This window comes from Jaculus jaculus, chromosome 5 (assembly GCF_020740685.1).
Source record: "Jaculus jaculus isolate mJacJac1 chromosome 5, mJacJac1.mat.Y.cur, whole genome shotgun sequence".
Taxonomy (NCBI): Eukaryota; Metazoa; Chordata; class Mammalia; order Rodentia; family Dipodidae; genus Jaculus; species Jaculus jaculus.
In genome coordinates this window covers 117,162,243-117,182,544 of record NC_059106.1, presented here as the reverse complement: position 1 = coordinate 117,182,544, position 20,302 = coordinate 117,162,243, and the positions used below count along the sequence as shown (strand labels likewise).

At 38.2% G+C, this 20,302-nt stretch overlaps 2 protein-coding genes across 6 annotated transcripts in view; one reads left to right on the top strand and one right to left on the bottom strand.

Annotated features, from left to right (window-relative positions):
* Window positions 1-10,164, bottom strand: part of Smc6 (structural maintenance of chromosomes 6) — an 85,145-nt gene extending 74,981 nt beyond the window's left edge. Inside the window, exons 1-3 of one of the 2 annotated variants that reach the window (XM_004663785.2) lie at window positions 9,999-10,164; window positions 3,872-4,014; window positions 2,997-3,114 (exon numbers count right to left, since the gene is read on the bottom strand). In XM_004663785.2, the coding sequence (XP_004663842.1) occupies window positions 2,997-3,114; window positions 3,872-4,009 (256 nt within the window). In that variant the 5' untranslated portion in view covers window positions 4,010-4,014; window positions 9,999-10,164. Of the gene's footprint in view, window positions 1-2,996; window positions 3,115-3,871; window positions 4,015-9,998 lie in introns of those variants that run through there. The other variant, XM_045149990.1, reaches the window with a different exon arrangement.
* Window positions 10,165-10,225: 61 nt separating this feature from the next.
* Gen1 (GEN1 Holliday junction 5' flap endonuclease) overlaps window positions 10,226-20,302 on the top strand; it is a 43,084-nt gene continuing 33,007 nt past the window's right edge. Inside the window, exons 1-4 of one of the 4 annotated variants that reach the window (XM_004663784.2) lie at window positions 10,226-10,655; window positions 14,576-14,659; window positions 18,316-18,505; window positions 19,496-19,682. In XM_004663784.2, coding sequence (XP_004663841.2) covers window positions 18,345-18,505; window positions 19,496-19,682 — 348 coding nt within the window. In that variant the 5' untranslated portion in view covers window positions 10,226-10,655; window positions 14,576-14,659; window positions 18,316-18,344. Of the gene's footprint in view, window positions 10,656-14,575; window positions 14,660-18,196; window positions 18,506-19,495; window positions 19,683-20,302 lie in introns of all 4 variants that reach the window. The other 3 variants (XM_045151004.1, XM_045151005.1, XM_045151006.1) reach the window with 3 other exon arrangements.

Here is a 20,302-nt window from a genome sequence, read left to right as displayed (position 1 = left end):
GAACTAAAATACAGTGGATTGGGCTCAAGAGATGGCTCAGCGGTCAAGGCACTCACTTGCCTGTAAAGTCTAACGGCCTGGGTTTGATTCTCCAGTACCCATGTAAAGATGCACAGTGGCACATGCACGTGGAGTTCATTTGCATCTGCTGGAGGCCCAGAGCACCCATTGTGTCTGTCTCTCTTGCCTCTGCTTTCAAATATATGTATTTGGTTTTTCCAAGGTAGGGTTTTGCCCAGGCTGACCTGGAATTCACAGTGTATTCTCAGGCTGGTCTAATCACAGAGATCCTCCTACCTCTGCCTCCCAAGTGCTGGAATTAAAGGCATTAAAAAAAAAAAAAATCAGAAAAGAAAATGCTAACTTCTATCACTTGACATACAAAGATTTCTGAATGAGTCCCAATTTGAAATAAAATGCTGTAAGATCAATTATAATTTTATTTCAGTGCTAAGGCAGCAAAGTATATTAAAATTGTTTGGGGGACACTACTAAGAAGGCTAGTATATTTCAGATAACAATTTTTTTTTTTTTTTTTTTTTTTTTTTTTTTTGCTTTTTGAGGTAGGGTCTCACCCTCTAGCCCAGGCTGACCTGGAATTCACTATGGAGTCTCAGGGTAGCCTCGAACTCACAGCGATCCTCCTACCTCTGCCTCCTGAGTGCTGGGATTAAGGGCGTGCACCACCAAGCCCAGAAGATAACAAATTTTTGCTGCTAATAAAGAACTAGAAAAAAAAACGGCCAATACTTGAAGCTCTCATCACCTTGACCTATCAAACTATTAAACAAATCTATCCCTTCACTTACATATATGTATTTAATGTACATCACTTTTCAATATATTTAATTACAATTACAACTTATATCATAACCTTGTTTTGTTTGTTCATGTATGTATACATGTGTATGTGGCACGTGGGCATGACAGGGCCTCTTGCAGCTACAAATGAACAATAGACATTAGTGTCATTTTGTGTGGACAGCTCACATGGGTGTCAGTAACTGATCCCAGCTGGCAGATCTAGCAAGCAAGTGCATTAACAAAAAGCTATCTCCCCAGACACCAAAAACTGGTTTCAGTCTCTCTCAAATATAAGGGGCATATGGTCAGGAATATTATCTCTTACAAAAAGATGGATCCTCAAAATCAGCACATACATTTGTTGAATGAACAAATAAATATAAATAGGGAAAAAACAGCAATTTAGATCTTCAATTTCTAGATTTTGTTTTGTTTTGTTTTACAAGGTAGAGTCTCACTCTAGCTCAGGCTAACCTGGAATCCACTCTGTAATTTCAGGGTATTCTCAACCTCACTGCGATCCTCTGAACTCTGCCTCCTGAGTGCTGGGATTAAAGGTGTGAACCAACACACCCAGCTTTTTAATTTCTAGATTTTTGATATGCAATTCTTTCTATTCTAATAGTTAAATAACGAAAGGTACACTTTCAAATTGTCTTAACAATTCTTGGAATATGGTAGCCATTTTCAGATCTCCATCAACAACCAATTCTTTTTTTTTAAATATTTTTTGTTCGTTTTTATTTATTTATTTGAGAGTGACAGAAAGAGAGGGAGAGAAAGAGACAGGCAGAGAGAGAGAATGGGCACGCCAGGGCTTCCAGCCACTGCAAACGAACTCTAGACGCATGCGCCCCCTTGTGCATCTGGCTAGCGTGGGTCCTGGGGAATTGAGCCTCAAACTGGGGTCCTTAGGCTTCACAGGCAAGCGCCTAACCACTCTGCCATCTCTCTAGCCCCAACAACCAATTCTTACCAGACCATTATCATCTACAGAATAATTCAAATAGGCCAAAACACAATAGTTTGTCTGGTTTAATTCCTGGAATGCTGTTGAAGTTACGATTTTAACTTTATTTCTTCTTTATCAAATATACTGCTTCAATTACTTCCCCTTTATTAATAAAATCATTCTTTCTAAATTAAAAAAAAAAAAATCTTAACTTCAGAACCCATAAATCCTCCTTTCATCTTGTCCTGACCACCTCCCCATAGTGCTACTCTGTTCCCTCTCCCCGCTATAAAGTCTCTTCCTCTGGACTAAATGACAAAGGAGGGAAAACAGAACAAGACAGGGAATGTGGAGCTACACAACCCTAACTTCCTTTACTAGCATGATCACCAGATAGATCATGCACTATTTTCAGTCACACCTGACACAATGTGTGACCGTCTGTCTCCACAATTTTAGGCAAGTCATTGCTTGGGTCAAAAAATTTAGCTGGCTTATCACTGACACCAGAATAAAACTCAAAAAACTGTACTACACTGTCAAGACTTTCAAAATAATAGCCTATAGTATGGCACTCCAATGTGAGCTTCTGCCTTCCCAACAATGTACAATGTGATAAAACTTCATAAAGTCACTCCTCATTCTCTATATACATCTTTTACTCCTTGGATCATTTAAGAATGAATAACCTTTGCCTGGAACATCTCATATCTTCCCAAACAATCTGCAATTTTCATCTAAGTATCAGCATGTCTCATAAAAGTCTCATCGGACCTAACAGCAAGAAATGTTACTTTCAGGTTTGGATTTGTAAGGCACTTCATTTGTGCCATGTTTCTGTATTTACTTCAGGTACAAGACAAAGTTACCTCAACTACAATGAGGCATACTTCTAGAGTAAAATTCCAAGGTAAATACACTTTAAAAAAAGCAGGAAATTGCCAGATGTCATGGTGTGTGCTTAGACCAAGATACTGTTGAGCCCAGTAGTTTGAGGTGAGCCTGGGAGATACAGTGAGATCCTATCTCAAAGGGGCGGGGGACACAAAAGGACAGGAAATGTTTATACCTGCTACTTCAAAAATGTACCTACTTAATTCAGATTGTTTTTAAGTGTTGAAAAGATAGACTAACAGCACAGAGAAACTACAAGGTACAGACCCAATATTTATCAACAGTCACCTATTTCAAAATACATTGTCTTCTCAAAGTATAGTAAAAAGAGGGCAAAAGCACTTACTTCCATTGTTCCCTACAACAAAATTGACATTAGATCCAAATTTAAAAGGTCCAAGCATCGAATGGCACATGAAGTTTCTTAACTGAATACTCTCAATTATTCCAACTTCTGCTGCAGTCTATTAAGAAAAATAGAGAAAAAAAATCAATTTGTCTAATTCACTCATTAGAATCACACAAGTGTTTGAAAGATTAGCAGTATTACCAATTAAAAACTGTACAAGAAGTGGATAATGCTAACTTTAATGACTGAAACTAGATAAAATGCTAAATTTACTCAGAATTATGCAAATTATTTCATCCATTTGGGGTATAAGTTGTTTTGTTTTGCAAGGAATGACTTCACTTAAATTTTCAGATTTATGTGTGTATAACTATTAACATGTATTTCCTTATTCTTTTAATGTTTGCCAGGCTGTTATAAAGGCCCCTACTTCATTCCTCATTTGGACAATCCATGTCTTTTCTTTTGGCTTTGTTGGCCTTAGTACCTGTTTGTCAATTTTACTCATCTTTCAAAGAAGTTATTTCTTCCATTATTTTGTTAGTTTTTCTAATAGTTAACATAAATTTTTCTTACCTCTTTATAATTTATTTACTTATTTGCAAGCAGAGAGAGACAGATAAGACAGACAGAGAGAGAATGGGCACGCTAGGGCCTCTAGCCACTGCAAACAAACTCCAGACACATATTCCCCTTGTGCATCTGGGTTACATGGGTTCTAGAGAATTGAACCTGGGTCCTTTGGCTTCACAGGCAAATGCCTTAACAACTAAGCCATCTCTCCAGCCCTCTCTTACCTCCTTAAATTATCATAAAATATATGAAACACACATGATAAATATGCCACCTGAAAATTATAATTTTGTACTTACCAAAGTAGATGTACCATTAGTGAAAGAAAGTGTACATTCATCTTCATCACCATCTTTATCAAAGTCTTCCAATTCTTCTTGTCTTGGTCTTTTAGCATTTTCAAGAAAAGACAAATTTTCTTCTTTTCTTTTGGCCATCAGGTCTGAAAAAACATTTATAGTAACAACAAAGAAAGAATAGCATATAATATAACATGATATAAGTTATATTAAATAGCTATAATAGTAACTATTATTAGTTATTGAATAATTATAATATTAATAACAATATTAATTAATAATAATATATAGTTATAGTATTATCATAATAATATTAGTTATTGAATAGTTGTTATTACAATAGTTGTTATTAAATAGTTGTTACTGTAATAACAACTATTCAATAAACAATAAGAAAGCCATGCTTACTCAACATTAAGCACTATATCCATCCATTTTTACTTTAAATATGTTAAAGTCTTCATCTTTCATGGAGTTAAGGTACGTAAGTCAAAAAATGCTCCAAGAACAAGGAAAAAAAGATTTTCCCCCTAAAACTTCCACAAACAGACATAGCCCTACTAATGCTTTTAGCAAAATTAAGCTGAATTTAACTTCCAAACAGGCAACACAATTATTTGGTCACATTTTTCAAGCATCATCATCTGGATTATCTGTATCAATTGATTTCAATTCAGTTAATCAAGGCCAAAACTGAATTGATATAAGCATTTGACTGTTTTGAATCCTAAACTCACCAGTGACAAAAGGTTTTATTGGTGAAATGGTGGCTTCCAGTTTCCTATTTGTTGAGAGGGCACAGTCCCTCTTGAAAATTTGCATAGTAATCACCTAATTATTTTGGGTTATATATAAAGTAATGGCAAAATGAGATAAAACTTGACTTGTATTATCCCTAAGAAGCATAATTTGAAGCACCAGTCCTTCAGAGTACTAGTTCCTCTCAGTTCCCTAGACTGCACATGATAATTGTCTTATTTTCTGCATAAAGAGGTAGGGGTGGGTGGGTGGGTGTGTGTTTGTGTGTGTGTGTGTAAAATATAGAGCTAGTATTTGAAAAGAACAAAGTATCTCAAAGAGCTTTAGCTCATATCAGCATCTGTAAAATTAGAATTTCAAACTGAGAACCTTTTTATTTTTGTTTATTTATTTATATGCAAGCAGAGAGAGGGAATAATAGGCATTCCAGGGTCTTTTGCCACTCCAAATAACGAGCCACTTTAAACATCTGGCTCTAAGTGGATACTTGGGAATTGAACCCAGACTATTGGGCTTTGCAAATAAGTGCCTTTAACCTCTGAGCAATCTCTTTTGAAACAAAGAAAATACAACCATATATTCCAATCAAACAACAATATCATGTGAAGTAGAATCAAAAAATTCCATAACATACTCTTGGAAGTTTCACAGATGCCTTATTTCCCACTGCAAACTGCTTTTGCAGGGGAGACTAATGAACATACACTAAAGTTAGAACAGTGAAGGAAAGACCAAAATGATTAGTAGACTTCATATTCAGTGTGGTTCAAGAACCAAGAAGCAATATCTGCATACCTGAGGAATTAATTATATCTACAATATGTGTGTGTGTGTATTCACATATATACACACACACATATATATACACATGCATATGTATATGCATATGCATATACATATATATCTCCCATCCTAGAACATGTAAAGAATATTCACAAGTGTCCAGGTGGCTCATAAACAGTTTTTGTTTTAATATTTTTGTTCATTTATCAGGAGAGAGAGAAAATCAGTGTGCCAAGGTTTCTTGACCCTGCAAATTCCCCATGCATGCACCACATTGTGCATCTGAGTTTCCTTGAGTGCCCAGAGGGGCAGGCTTTGACAAGCAAGCACCTTTAACCACTGGGCCATCTACCCAGCCCCAAAAGCATAGTTTTACAAAGTTTGAGAACTGGTAATCATACCAAAGAACTCAGACTTTATGCTACGGAGAAGCCAAAAAGAGCTTAGTATATTATGATAAATAAGTTCAACTGATAATTAACATTTAAAAAGTATTTAACCTAAACAAATGCCTCTCCAAACAATATTAACATTACAGTACAACTACATACTAAGAGCATGTTTCTTATTCAATGTTCTTCTCAAATCTCTTATAGAAGCCAAAACTCCAAAATTATACATTTTTTCAAATTATTTAATAACAAGCATCAATGTATATTAGCTTCAACTTGTCCATTTGAATTCCCAAAATACTGCCAGACCATTATTCTCCCAATGCTTTCTTCTGTCATGCATACATACTCTCTGTTCCATTATGAATTATTTAGCAACTATTTATTAATTATAGAAAAACAAAGAGAAATAATTCCTTTTTGGTTTTCCCCACATTAAATTTTAGATATTATTTCTATTAATGATTAACACATAATATCTGCCAGCAAGCACTCAGACAGTAGCTGACTGACTATAGTATTTTACCACTGAAAAGCAGATTTTTCCTGTAAAATTGGAGTGAGGAAGTACATTAGTGTGATGAACTTAAAATGAATGTGAGATTGTGTACTCCACAGAATATAACACACTCAAATAGTAAATGATGAGGACACTATTTTGTTAGATAAAGCCTGGGATTTGCAATTTGCAATTAGGTTTCCAAGGGAACTGACATCAAACAAATACTGAAGGATCCTACCTTTTAAAATAGGAACCACGTTATAATTTAATAATAGACTTTCAAAAACAGGTATGGATATCCTGAAAGTAAAATACAGGTTAAAGAAGTATTTTTAAGCCGTGTGTGGTGGTGTATGCCTTTAATCCCAGTACTAGGGAGGTAAAGGTAGGCAGAATGCTGTGATTTCTAGGTCAGCCTCAGACTAACAGTGAATTCCAGGCCAGTGGGCTAGAGCAAGACCCTACCTCTAAAAACCAAAACAAAAGTAGTATCTAACAATTCATCCTTCACTTTAATGCTAATGTAGGAACTAGCAGTAAATGTCAGACATGACAGAAATAGAATTAAAGTTTTAAAATAAAACAAATAAATACAATTTCTATTACTCAGAATCAGTAGTAGTAGATTCAGAAATCTGCCCTGAGCTGTGATTAGCTCAATCACAATTACACTATTCCCAGCCACAAAAGAGACTGACTTCTAAATTAAACAGCCTTAATATAATTAAACACACTGTTTGGAGTATATTATAAACCAAATGAAATTAACTAGATAATAAAGACACCACTTAAACCTGACTATCACTGAAATTCAAGAACAATAAAACAAAGTACATTTCAGGTAGTAAGATCTGAACATTCACATTTGAACTGAAAGCATCTACGTAACCCAGGAAAGAGTAAGAATAACATCAGAGAAAATGGTTTCTAAACCATAAAGGGTTATACAAAAAAATTATGGCAGATCAAGGATAAAAGAGACAGGTGAAACCAAAGGTTTTAAAGACTGGACAAAAGGCTGGGGAATGGCTCAGCAGGTAAGAGCATTTGCTGCAAGCATGGGTGCTGCTCAATTCCCCAGGATCCACATAAACAGCTAGATGTGGGGTTACACAAGTCTGTAACCCTAGTCCTGTAGGGAGCAAAGACTGGAGAATTGCTGGGGCTTCGAAAAATTGAAGCTTCACATTTTCTCAAAGAAATCCACAGATGAGCAGTAAAAGGGACACCTTACTTTCTCTGATCTCCGCATCTGCTACGGCATTTGCACATGAACCTGCATACACCACACATGTACAAAGGGGGAAAAAATGGGTAAAATTCTAAGTGTGTAGAATTAACTATTGAATAACTGTGCTTAATTACAGGGATAAACTAAGTTCTCTGACCTTTTTTAATGAGGTAATGTCCTTAATTATTGGAAGGAAAACTGAAGCTCAGGTGAAAGTCTTCAAACTACGAAGATATACCTCAGTAGCTTGATGTAAACAGCTACAACTTGGCACAGCTCACATTCAAATCTAGGTTTGTCAAGGCTTTTTAATTTTTAAGGTCCAGGTTCTTAACTGGCAACAACTGAATTTACTGACAATTTGCTCATAGGCAATGATGGGCTATTTGTCTGTTATGTTTAAAAATCATTAAAATTATAAAAGAATTCTATCATGAGGTCTCCTTCTAAATGTTCTCATTAAAGTCAATAAAAATTTGTGGTTTCACAAAATTTTATTTTGGGTTACTTAATGCTATCTGCCATTATAAACAGACAGAACATGTTTGTCAAGAAGAGAGTTTATAATAGTTTTGTTTCAAACACCTGAGTTAGAAGCGCTGTTATGATACTGATATAGGCCAGGAAGTAGTACTCTGCAATAGAAATGGATCTAGGAATGAAGTAAACAACAGAATACTGTGGTAACCAACAAAGTATGCAGAGTGGGAAAAGACATTTAATATAAATGCTAATAATGACCATACTTGACTGTCAGGTAGCTGAACTTAATTGGTGTGTATAATAGTAGCATTTGATTATTTCAGATATAACACATACCGTAAATCTTTGAGTTATTTATTGATTAATGAAAGCAAACCAAGTATTTTGTTTTTTGGACTGGAGATGAACCCTGAGCTCCACAGGTCAAGGTACTACTCTACACTGGACTACACATCAAACAAGCAAAGTCTTTTTCCTACTTGAAATAATTGCCAAGATTCGGGCAAGTTTTACATAAAATACCACAAACTTGGCACTTAGCAAAGCAAACGTTTGGAGAGTAAAAGTTGTTTGCACTGTAACAGCTTTAACATGTAATATACACTAGGTTTTTGTTAGGCTCAATACTAAACACTATATCCTAAAGCTCTCTCACAAAAATCCTGTATTCTGAAACGGGTCACACATCTTTTTTCTGTCTGAAACAAAAGTGTTTTCAAGCAAAGTATTACTGGTTTCTAAACTTTCTGTGTGTATACACCCACTTAGAAAAGAATTTTGCTGTATTGAAACAAGGTTTTATTCTGTAGCCCATTTAATTTAGGCTGTCCTCAAACTCACTGCAATCTTCACACATCAGCCTTCTAAACTCTGAGCTGAAATTACAGGCAGAAGGGGGGGGTGTTTTTTTGAGACAGTGTCTCATGTAGCTTAGGTTTAGATGACATTGAACTTCTGATTCTACTGCCTCCACCTCTTGAGTTGGTAAGATTTCAGGTGTGTACCACACCAGGTTTTATGTGATGTTAGGAACCGAGCCCAGGCCTTAATGCATGCTAAACAAGCACTCTACCAACTGAGCTATATTCCTGGTACTCAGGAAAAGAAAATTTAAACTCGACGCAACTAGTCTGTATGTATTTCACACATTGAGTCAAGCAGAAGTTCTACCAGGTTCTTTCACCAGCCACAGCCACACCTCCACAGACGTGTTGGATGCCGCACATACTATTGTATATTTTAAAAGACGACAGCAGATATGAATGTCAAGAAATTTGGGGGTTCTTTTCCTCTGAATATGTGTTGCAGACGGGTGCCTTTAATACACTGTTTTTATCTTCCTTCTAATCATTAAGGGCACTCTGGCATCAGGGGCTCCTAAGTTCTTGTCTTTAGGGTTTAAACATCCGCTCTTTCTAGGAAATTACCAACCTTACCTCAAAGCCCAATTGCTCCTAACGTCCTTTCCTCTACCTGTTCTCCTGGGTTCTCAACAGAGATTCTTCTTCAAATCCACAAAGAATTACGGAAGAGAAATGCCATCGATAACCTTTCAAATGCGACAATGTTATTTTGGCTGCATAAATCAGCCAGCGTTTCCATGAGACTGGATTAACGGGAAAGCCTGAGATTTAATGCATGCTAAACAAGCACTCTACCATTTCCACAGGCTGCCGGCGAAGGGCCGACGAGATAGAGGAGAGCCGAACCCGCCTTCCAACGACGGCCTCCCCCGCGCCCCAACCTCCCAGCCAACGCCCGGACCGCTGGGGGAAGCGCGAGGGCGGGCCCGGCCAAGTTTCCCGCGGCCCAGGGCGCAGAGGTCCCGCGGCGAGGGGGGAAGCGCGCGAGCCGAGGGCCGGGCAGCGCGCCGACACCGCGCGGGCTGCAGGCGCGGGCAGGACCGCCCTCCCGCCCTCCGGCCGAGGGGACCTGGATGCCGCGGGCGCTGGAGACGGAAGCGCGCGCTCAGCCTACCGCCGGCAGGTCGCGGTCTCCTGAGGAAGCCAGTGGCCGGGGCTGTCACGAAGAGACCTGACGACGATCAGACAAGGCTGACGTGAAGCGGGCCGCCGCTGGCCCGCGAAGCACCGCGCGGGCCCCTCGGAGAGAAGGCTGCCAGCCCCACGGCTCAGCCGCCCACGGTGGGACGGTCCGCGCCTGCGCCCCGCCTCCCCGGCCGCGGAACTCCGCCTGCGCGTGCGCGCTTCCGGGCTTCCGCACCACTCGGGTGTGAGAGGACGGGCCGGAAGTGTCCCTCGCCGGAGCGGTGCGGAGGCGGACGGATGCGGCTCAAAGCGGGAGGTTTGTCTAGGTGGAAAAGAGAAGGTACCCGGGGCTAACCTGCCTGGCAACAGGTCCACGCATGCGTCGGCGCGGCCAGCGAGTTGCCCGGAGGAAGCTGAGAGGACGGCCTGGGCGAGAAGCCAGCCGTTTCCCGGAAGGGGCGGGGCCGGCGCCCGGGCGCGCGATTCGAAAGTGCTCCCCAGCGCTCCTCCGCGGTAACGGGAAGCTCAAACATTTAAGCTTTAACTTCAGCTTGATAAACGGCAGGTGCTTGGAGGCTGCAGTGGTTTATTAAACTTCACGCCAGCCTGGCAAGCGATGCAAAGCCAAGGAGGAGGGGCTCTCTGGGTAAGTCCCGGGGCGGTGGAGACCCGGCAGGCCTCGGTCCTCCTGCGCTTCCTTGGAAAGCGTGGCTCTGGGGAGAGCTCTCCGCGACGCTTCCCTCTGACGTCGCCGCCCAGCTCCCCTAGGAACCCGGGAGCACGTCTGAGCCGAGCCTCCCACTCCTGCGGCTCAGACCCCCACGGGACACGTCGGGGATCTTCCGAAGCTGCCGGCTTCCCAGTGTCCTTCCCGGTCCCCGAACGGGTGGACACTCCCTCGCCTGGCTCCATACCTTCTGTTTTAGAAAATGAAAGAACCGAGAAGATTCGGCTCAACTGCAGAGACAGGCTGCATGCGGGGAAAACCAGGGACCACGCAGACCAGAAGCCTCTTCCCTTTCAGACTAGGGGACTTTAGGGGGTGGTGGAGGCATTGGAGTTCGTGCAGGGCAGGCCACCTTGTCTCAGGGCTTAGGCCACTTCAAGGAAATGATAAGTGGACAAGTGGCGTAGTGGCCATTCCAGGAAAATGATAATGGGGATGGTTGGGAAGAGTTATAATGAAATGGCTATCAGTTCAAAAATGGAGATAACTTGGTTCTAATACTGTGGAAGACCTTTCCCCGGTGCCCATCCGCACAATTGCCTTTTGTTGTACGATTGCAATTTGAGAATAGTTCTTACACAGCAATTTCGTGCATCTTTGTAGTTATGTATTTAAGAGTCTTCTCCACCTAGAGTGTAACCTCGGCGTAAATAAATAGTGAACTGATGAAGTTCCTGAGCTTTCTCTTTATTCGATGCTAACCAGCCCTGTCTTTTTACACGACCCTTCACCTACCCAAGTAAACTACCTATTTTCTGTGCTACAGAATCTTCCTTCTAAAAGGGGGGACAAGAATGCCATTTACTCCCCAAATTGGTGTCCAACCTGGAGCCACCAGTAATGAAATAACCTTTCTTCAAAGTCACTTTTCACTTTAAAAGATAATCAACTATACATTGCACAATGTCCCTTACCAACTATTAGTGAAAAGAGATGAAATAATCAAAACAGACTGCAATACTGGGCGGAATAATCTTCCTTGGTAACCACTGAGAAACAGTTGAGAGACCCCCTCCTTCAGGAAGCTGTCCTTGATGTTTAGGATGAAGTAGGAAACTTTTTTTCTAAATACTCCCCACCTTTCATCACCACCCCCTGCAGTCTCAATCTACCAAAATCTGTAAGTGCAGAATCTGATCTTCCTTGTTTTAGCTCCAGCAGCTAAAAGCATTCCTAACGTTAATTAATAAGTAAATAAGCCTAGTCAGAGTAGGCCTCAAAGTTTAAGCTAAATTCATTTGAAAGTGAAACAAAGAAATACTAAAAAAAAAAAAAGTACCACTTAGTGAAATGATGTACTTCCCATTCAATACAGTGTTTGCACTGATAAAATAAAAACTTACACTGCTTGCCAACTTTTATAAGAAAATACAGTCATCTAACTGGGAATTGGGAAATTTAAGTATTTATTGCCTTTTTTCAACCTTTTACAAATTAGAAACCTTGCCTTAATGTGATTTTACACAAGTCAAGCTGCTGACTTCTGTTCTGTAACTTTGAGTCATTAGTGGAATTAGCAAGGCTCTGTGTTTTTGTCACCTCATTCAGTTTTGTAATTAACCAATAAAAACTTAATAGCTTTTAAGGAAGTTTTAGGAGCATAAATTGGTTTATGGGTGTCATATAGTTACATCAAAGGATATGGTTTTGTTTTAACTTGAAGTGGATTCTTAATTCCTTAATTTTGGTAGAAACTTATGTTTTCTCTATCAAGCAATAAATTCTGAAATTTAAATTTAATTCCATTTTAACAGATTTAATCCTTAGACTCAAAGACTATTAGAATCTTGTAAATATAATTTAATATATCTAATTTTGCAGGAAGGTTCAGTGTCTTCCCAAGATTATGCAGTTGATCAATAGTATAACCAACCTAAAAATTGTAGGCTTTCTGTAATCCAAATTCAGTGATCTTTTGACCAAACAAAATACTTTGAAGTCATTCATAAAATATAAGCAATTTGTTATGTGTTGTTCTTTGCTCTTTCTATTTATTTATTTTTATTTATTTATTATTTTTGTCTTTTTGAGGTAGGGTTTCATTCTAGCTCGGGCTGACCTGGAATTCACTCTGTAGTCTCAGGGTGGCCTCAAACTCATGTCCATCCTCCTACCTCTGCCTCCTGAGTGCTGGGATTAAAGGTGTGCGCCACCACGCCCGGCCTATGTATTGTTCTTTGTTGACTTGCCTCTGTATTCTTGTTTCAACTAATTTTTAAGATAGACACAATTTCATAAGTAATATATTTTGTTTGCATGATCAGATTGACTAGTTATTATAAGTTTGGATAGAGACTCACCAAATACCATAATGCAAAAGTTTTCTTAATGCTGAGATATTTTCAGGAACCCTCATGTTTAACCATGTTCAATTGCCCAGGACCCACATAGCCAGATGCACAGGTGATTCATATGTCTGGAGTTTGTTTGCAGTGCGTAGAGCCCCTGGCATGCCTATTCTCATTTTCTCTCTATATATAATATATTTTTTAAAACACTTAAAATTTTTGTCTTTCTTTTCCAGGGCCTCTAGCCACTGCAGACAAACTCCAAACACGCACACTACCTTGTGCATCTGGGTTATGTGGGTACTGGGGAGTCAAACCTAAAACTCAACTTTAAAAAAAATGAAAAAGAGGGGCTGGAGGGATGGCCTAGTGGTTAAGGCATTTGTCTGCAAAGCCAAAGAACCCAGGTTCAATTCCCCAAGACCCACTGTAGCCAAATGCACAAGGGGACGCAATTGTCTGGAGTTCATTTGCAGTGGCTGGAGGCCCTGGCACACCCATTCTCTCTCTGTGTCAAATAAATAAATATTAAACATTTTTTTAAAAAAATGAAAAAGACCACATTGAGAACATACAATTTTGGACTGACTTGTTTTACATTTTTGTAACTATAAAGATAGCCACCATAAATGATGAAATAGTGACAAGTTGTGTTACCTGTGAGAAAATGTACTATTTATTTCTGTGAAAATAATGATTTTAATGTGATTTATGCATTAAGACAAGGTTTGTGCTTAAGTTTATGTTGTGGGGGGTGTGTAAAATGAAGCAGTTAAGCTGGTTAGAAAATTTATGGTTATATATAGGCAAAATTAGTGAGTTTTTATTAGAAATAGATAATAATGCATTTTGGAGAATAGAGAGCTTTCTTACTGATCATTTTGCTGTTGGGTAACAAAGTACAGGAAAGAATCAAGAGTGTCTACTAGGGTTTGAACCTAAGCAAATAAACTTTTGGTAAAGACTATGAGTGCAACTTTTTTGTGGCGAGCTGGTGTAATTAATAGGTGCCAAACCAGGCATCATGACAGATGTCTGACCCAAGACTTGGGAGCTAAGGCAGTAGGGTCACAAGTTTGAAGCTAGTCTGGAATACACAGCAAGCCCTGTCTCAAAAACAAACAACAGGACTGGGAAAATGGCTGAGAAGTTAAATGCACTTTTCCTCAAAGCCTGCCAGCCCTGGTTCAATTCACAAGCTTTCCATGTAAGCCAGACACAACAAAAAGTGGTGCAAACATTTAACATTTGTTTACAGCAGCAAGAAATCCTTGCGTGCATGCACACATACATGCATGTAAAAGTACCTATAAAAATGTCTCCTTTATGCCTACCATATGGGAATTAAAATTAAAGTTTAGAATATTCTACAACAATTCTTTGATGCTTATAAAAGAAACATGGTCTAATCTTTTCCAGATCCATTTTGGCATAGCTATGGGGACTATAGATTAATGCACCAAAGTGGTTTAAAAGGCTGTGAGAAGATAAACAACATGGTATCCCAAAGGACTAGCTGGCTAAGAAACATGTTTGTTTGTTTAATTCTAGAAAATATCACATAACTAAGGAAAAACAGAGAAGAGTCTACCTTAATACACAGTAACTCAAGCTTTACCTTCTGGGAACCAACAGGTAATTCTGTTACAAACTTTTTTTATAACTATAGTAGCTCATTTTTAGTAAGTCACATTTACTTCTGACCAAACAAAGTGAGAACATGAGTAGCTGTTTCAAGTATAGTCATGGTATAATGAAGGTACTCATTGCTTTTTTAAAAGCCCATTAATATTGTTATAGGATCAAATTTGTAGAAAAGTTAATATATTGCAAGTAAGTACTCTTTTTTTAAAAAAAGAAAAGTTCAGGGGTTTTTTATTACATAGTTTATTTATGAGAGAGAGAACTAGCCACCGCAATCAAACTCCAGAGGCATTGGTTCTGGTGAGCCGAACCTGAGTCCTTAGGCTTCACAGGCAAACTCCTTAACTGCCAAGGCATCTCTGTAGCCTGCAAGCGAGTATTCTTAATCCTGAAGTCCAGGATGCTTTCAAATCTACAACTTTTTGACACTAGATAATACTAGATAGTTTCTACACTTGAAATTGTTTCGTGTACTTTTTTTTTTTTTTTTTTTTTTTGAGGTAGTGTCTCGCTGTAGCCCAGGCTGACCTGGAATTCACTACGTAGTCTCAGGGTGGCCTTGAACTCAAGGCAATCCTCCTACCTCTAACTCCACCGTGCTGGGATTAAAGGCATGTCATGTACTATTGTTAAAACTGTTGTTAAAAACTGCCAATTTTCCTTCAAGAGTATCAGTAGTAAAGGAAATAAAAATTTTGTGTTTAGACTTAGATTTGATCCTCAAGATAAACCTCACTGTACAGATACATCAAAATCTGAAAAATTGGGCTGGAGAGAAGGCTTAGTGGTTAAGGTGCTTGCCTGCGAAGCCTAAGGATCTAGGTTTGATGACCCAGTATGCACGAAATCCATAGGAACAAGGTGGTGCATTCCTCTGGAGGTCCTTTGCAATAGCTAGAGGCCCTGGTGCACCTGTTCTCGCACTCTCTCTGCATATCTATCTCTCTCTCTGTCTGTCTCTCTGTCTCTCTCTCCCTCTCTCTCTCTTCCTCTTTCTCCAATAAATAAAAAGCTAAAAATGAATTTTTTTTAATCTGAGAATTTTCAAAATCCTAAGTATTCCTCAACCCAAACATTTGAGTTAAATGAGTCAACATGTAATAGAATTATTTCTAGTCCTGTTTTTGTACAGGCATAGTTAATTGTAGTGAATAATACATTCTTTTCAAGTCTTTGTGGAATGACCTTAATATGCTTGAATTATTTAAATTTTTTGTAATTTTTTATCACAGCTCTCAGAAGGAACACAATTGACATAGACCTCTCCATAAGTGTGCTCTAATCTTGGGGAAGCCACTGCTGACATTGCAGTAAATACTGATGTACCCAAATTTACTATTTAATTTAACCTATATGTTTTATGCCTATTTGGTTACTTTATATTTAGGCAGAAACAAGCATTCAAAAAAATTCTAGTTTATTTCCCTGACTCCTTACATACAGGGCCAATTTTCTTTAAACTTTTTAAATTTGAAAAGTAATAGTTTTGAGTCTAGACTTGCTTATGTAGTGAGTTAAGGCTACATAGCAAGACTGTGCCTCACAAAGCTGGTTATGTATTACTTAGTGGTAGATCACTTGCCTAGCGTGAACATGGCTCTGGATTTGATTCCCCAGGACTACAAAAAACCCAAAACAGAAGCCGGGTGTGGTGGCGCATGCCTTTAATCCCAGCACTCGGGAGGCAGAGGTAGGAGGATTGCCATGAGTTCTAGGCCACCCTGAGATGACATAGTTAATTCCAGGTCAGCCTGGACCAGAGTGAAACCCTACCTCGAAAAAAAAAAAAAAAAAAAAACCCAAAACAGTACATATAGTACAGAAGTACATATAGTTCTGTCTTTTAAATTTGCTGCATCATTGATTCAACATACTATCACTTAATTAGTTCTCTATGGATAAAAAACTCTTGACTTTTTCCCATTATCTTTCTATTAGGAACAATAGATGTTGTGTATAAATCTATATGTACCTAAGAGCATATTTTAAAACAAATTCCTACAAAAGTCAGAAACTATTTGCTTGTCTGCTAGAGTTGGGATCATGTTTAAATGAAATAATGTCAGTTATAATAATGTTCCTCCAGAGGGAAGAACTGCATAATTTCTTTTAACACTAATTAATCTCCATATCTTGAATTTCAAAGGAAAGTATGAGCAATAACTTCCTTTTCAAATTTTATTTCTAATAATATGTTCTAATGGCTGACACTTTTAAAATCTCATTTACCTTCATAATAATGTCTTAGAAAATGTGTGTGCCTGTACTCTTTCCAGAATTAATCTCTTCACATCAACTCTCTCACAATGCCATGCAGCAAATAGAACTTCCAGTGCAATAATGACTATTTGCACTGCACTACCATTAATTTCTGAAAGCTTCTTATTTATAAATCTGTATGTTTTTTCTTTGGAAAGTGACATAACCATGTACACTCATGAATGCACAAAATAATACTTAGAGTAGGATTGGCCACCTTGTAAAATAATGATTCAAAAAAAAAAGTCTCAGAAAATTACAGAGGGCAAAACTTTCCGCATTGATTTTCATTTCATTTATATCCAATTTGAGAAAATTTTCTTTTAGAATGGGCTCTGTCACAAGAAAAGTAATATACTGGTTTTTATTCAGGAGGTTTTTGCGTATAGATAATAGCTTTTCGGTTTAATATGTTCTTGCCTTCTACCTTGCACATTAGAATGAATTGAGGACATTATTCAAAAGATAATCAGGATTCTGTTTGTGTAGTCAGACTTAATCTTCACTGGAAGCACTGTGTAATTTCTTTGCCAAATAATAACAAAAGTGAAAAATCAGGTGCTCAATGAGGAAAAGTTGGTCTATAGAAAATAAAGCAAGTAACAATAGCAGAGCTTAAGACATTTTTGTTTCTAACAGGTCCTGTATTATACATAGAAAAAAGCTTATTGTTCATGTCCTTTGGTTGGTAGACCTACAGGTGGTTGAAAAAATATTTTAAAATTCAGTTTTTAATTTTCATGTGTTAAAAGTTTAACATCATATTTTTCCTCCTCTATTGTTTATAATATTATATACTTTTTGGAAGCAGAGAGCGAGAGAGAGGATGAGCATGCCAGGGCCTGTAGCTGCTACAAATGAACTCCAGATGCTTGTGCATCTGGCTTTACATGGGTACTAGGGAATCAAGTTAGGTTTTTCAGGCAAGGGCTTGAATCAGTGAATCATCTCTCTAGCCCCACCTCTATTTTCTATGTCATCTGTCTTTTACCGTCAAAGGTTCCCATAGTTAACCTTTTTGAGCTTTTTCATTTGTAAGTCTTCTTCCATGCTTCCTTGCTTTTGAGTTTTGTTTTTCCAGATTTTGACAAGGTCTAGTCCTGTTGTCTTTGTGGGTATTTATGTCAAAGAGTGACTTCTCAAGTGGAAAAAGAAAAGATAACTTACTTTACCCCTGCACTCTTACCTGAATTTGTCAGCTCATATTAGCTAGAGTGAGCAAAGCCAGTAACATGATTTAATGTTTTATGTATTTTTGATTTATTTCAGAATGCTAATAAAAGGAATGAAGAGAATCTTCTATGAATTATCCTGAAGTAGTTTATAATTTTGGAGTTCTTCTGTCAAACTTCTTCTTCTTTTTTTTTTTTTTTTTCCTTTTTGTAAAGTGTGTTTGAAATAACATATAATCACCAGAATGGGGGTGAATGACTTGTGGCAAATATTGGAACCTGTAAAGCAACACGTGCACTTGCAGAATCTTGGTGGGAAAACCATTGCAGTTGATTTGAGTCTGTGGGTATGTGAGGCACAGACAGTCAAGAAGATGATTGGAACAGTCATGAAGCCCCATCTCAGGTATCATCAAGTCCTTAGAATATAAATGGGTGGTTACAGTGTCTTGGTTTTGTTTCAACTTAACTTTTTTTAGCTTAATTCTTTGTTTTATATTTTGAGATTTCAAAATATATTTAACTTGTTTTGACCAGTCTTTTTTTTTTTTTTTTTTTTTTTTTTTTTGGTTTTTCGAGGTAGTGTCTCACTCTGGTCCAGGCTGACCTGGAATTAACTCTGTCATCTCAGGGTGGCCTTGAACTCATGGCAATCCTCCTACCTCTGCCTCCCGTGTGCTGGGATTAAAGGCGTGCACCACCACGCCCGGCATTGAACAGCCATTTTTATATTGATGACTTAGAAGTGTGTGCCTTTGAGCTCTAGACTCACATGTCTGTGTTGTACTTAAATCATCCACAAATATGCTTCTATTACTAGGAGCCAGTACTTTTATTATTTCCTTGTCTCCTTCCTCCATATCCAGTCCCATCAATCACTTTTGCCAATTCTACTTCCAAAATTCTGTGTTCACAAATTTCTTTTGCTATCTAGAGACACCATCTCAATTTGTGCTAACCTCATCTCTCATCTGTACTACTAAGATAACATCTAACTAGTTTTTCTTTGCTGCTATTGGACTCCTCTTTCAAGGAATCCCACATAGCAATAAGAACAGTCAAAAATATCCCTTGCTTAAAAATGTCAAAAATTGGACATTTGCAGTCCATGTCTGTAATGTTAGCACTTAAGAAGTAAATGCAGGAAGACCAATTCAAGGTCATACTCAATTACATAGTGAGTTCAAGGCCAGCCTGAACTATACAAGATGCTTTCTCAAAGGGGATTTAAAAAAAAAGTAGTGATCACATATTTCAGTTAAAAGAGAATGTTAATAGATCTTATTGCACATAACATCTTTATACCAATTTAATGTTCTTGCCTTTTTAACATACTGCTATTTGAACTTTTACTATCAATATGATGATGAATACATTACTAATTTGTATATTTCAGGAACTTATTTTTTCGTATTTCATATCTAACACAAATGGATGTGAAACTGGTATTCGTTATGGAAGGGCAACCACCAAACTTGAAAGCCGATGTCATCAGCAAGAGGAATCATATTCGCTATGGGCCTTCTGGAAAAACATGGTCTCAGAAAACAGGGAGATCACGTTTTACGTCAGTCTTAAGAGAGGTGGGCATTCAGATTCAATTAATAATTCTGACTTGGGACTGGAGAGATGGCTCAGCAGTCAAAACCACTTTCTTACAAAGCCTGCTGGCCCAGGTTCAATTAACCAGCAGTCATGTAAAGCAAAAGGCAAAGTGGCATGTCCATTTGTGATCTCAGCACACCTATAGCAATGGCTGCAGAGCCAGGAGAATCAATCTTGCAAGATATTTGCAGTGGCAAAAGAGCCTGTCTCACAGAAAGTGGAGCACAAACACTCAAAGTTATCTTCTGTCCTTCAAAAGGACACCATTGCACATGTGTGTCCATACACACACATACATACAGATGCAAATACAAGCTAAAACTATAAAAAAGAGATCCAACTATATTCTTTTAAAATACTTCTGGTTTGAATCAAAGTGTACATTTTAGTCTAATAAAGTTTGTAAACATTAATACTCATTAGCCATAGTCAAGTGACTAGCTGAATAGGGTACAGAGAAAAGAGTTTTATGTTTTACACTGAAACTTGACTTGTGGTCAAGTCTTGGCACTGGCATTTAAAAATTCTAAGATATTGGAAAAGGCTTAAAATTTTGTTTTTTTGTAACTCAGTGAATCCAAGAGTTTATTTCTTAACT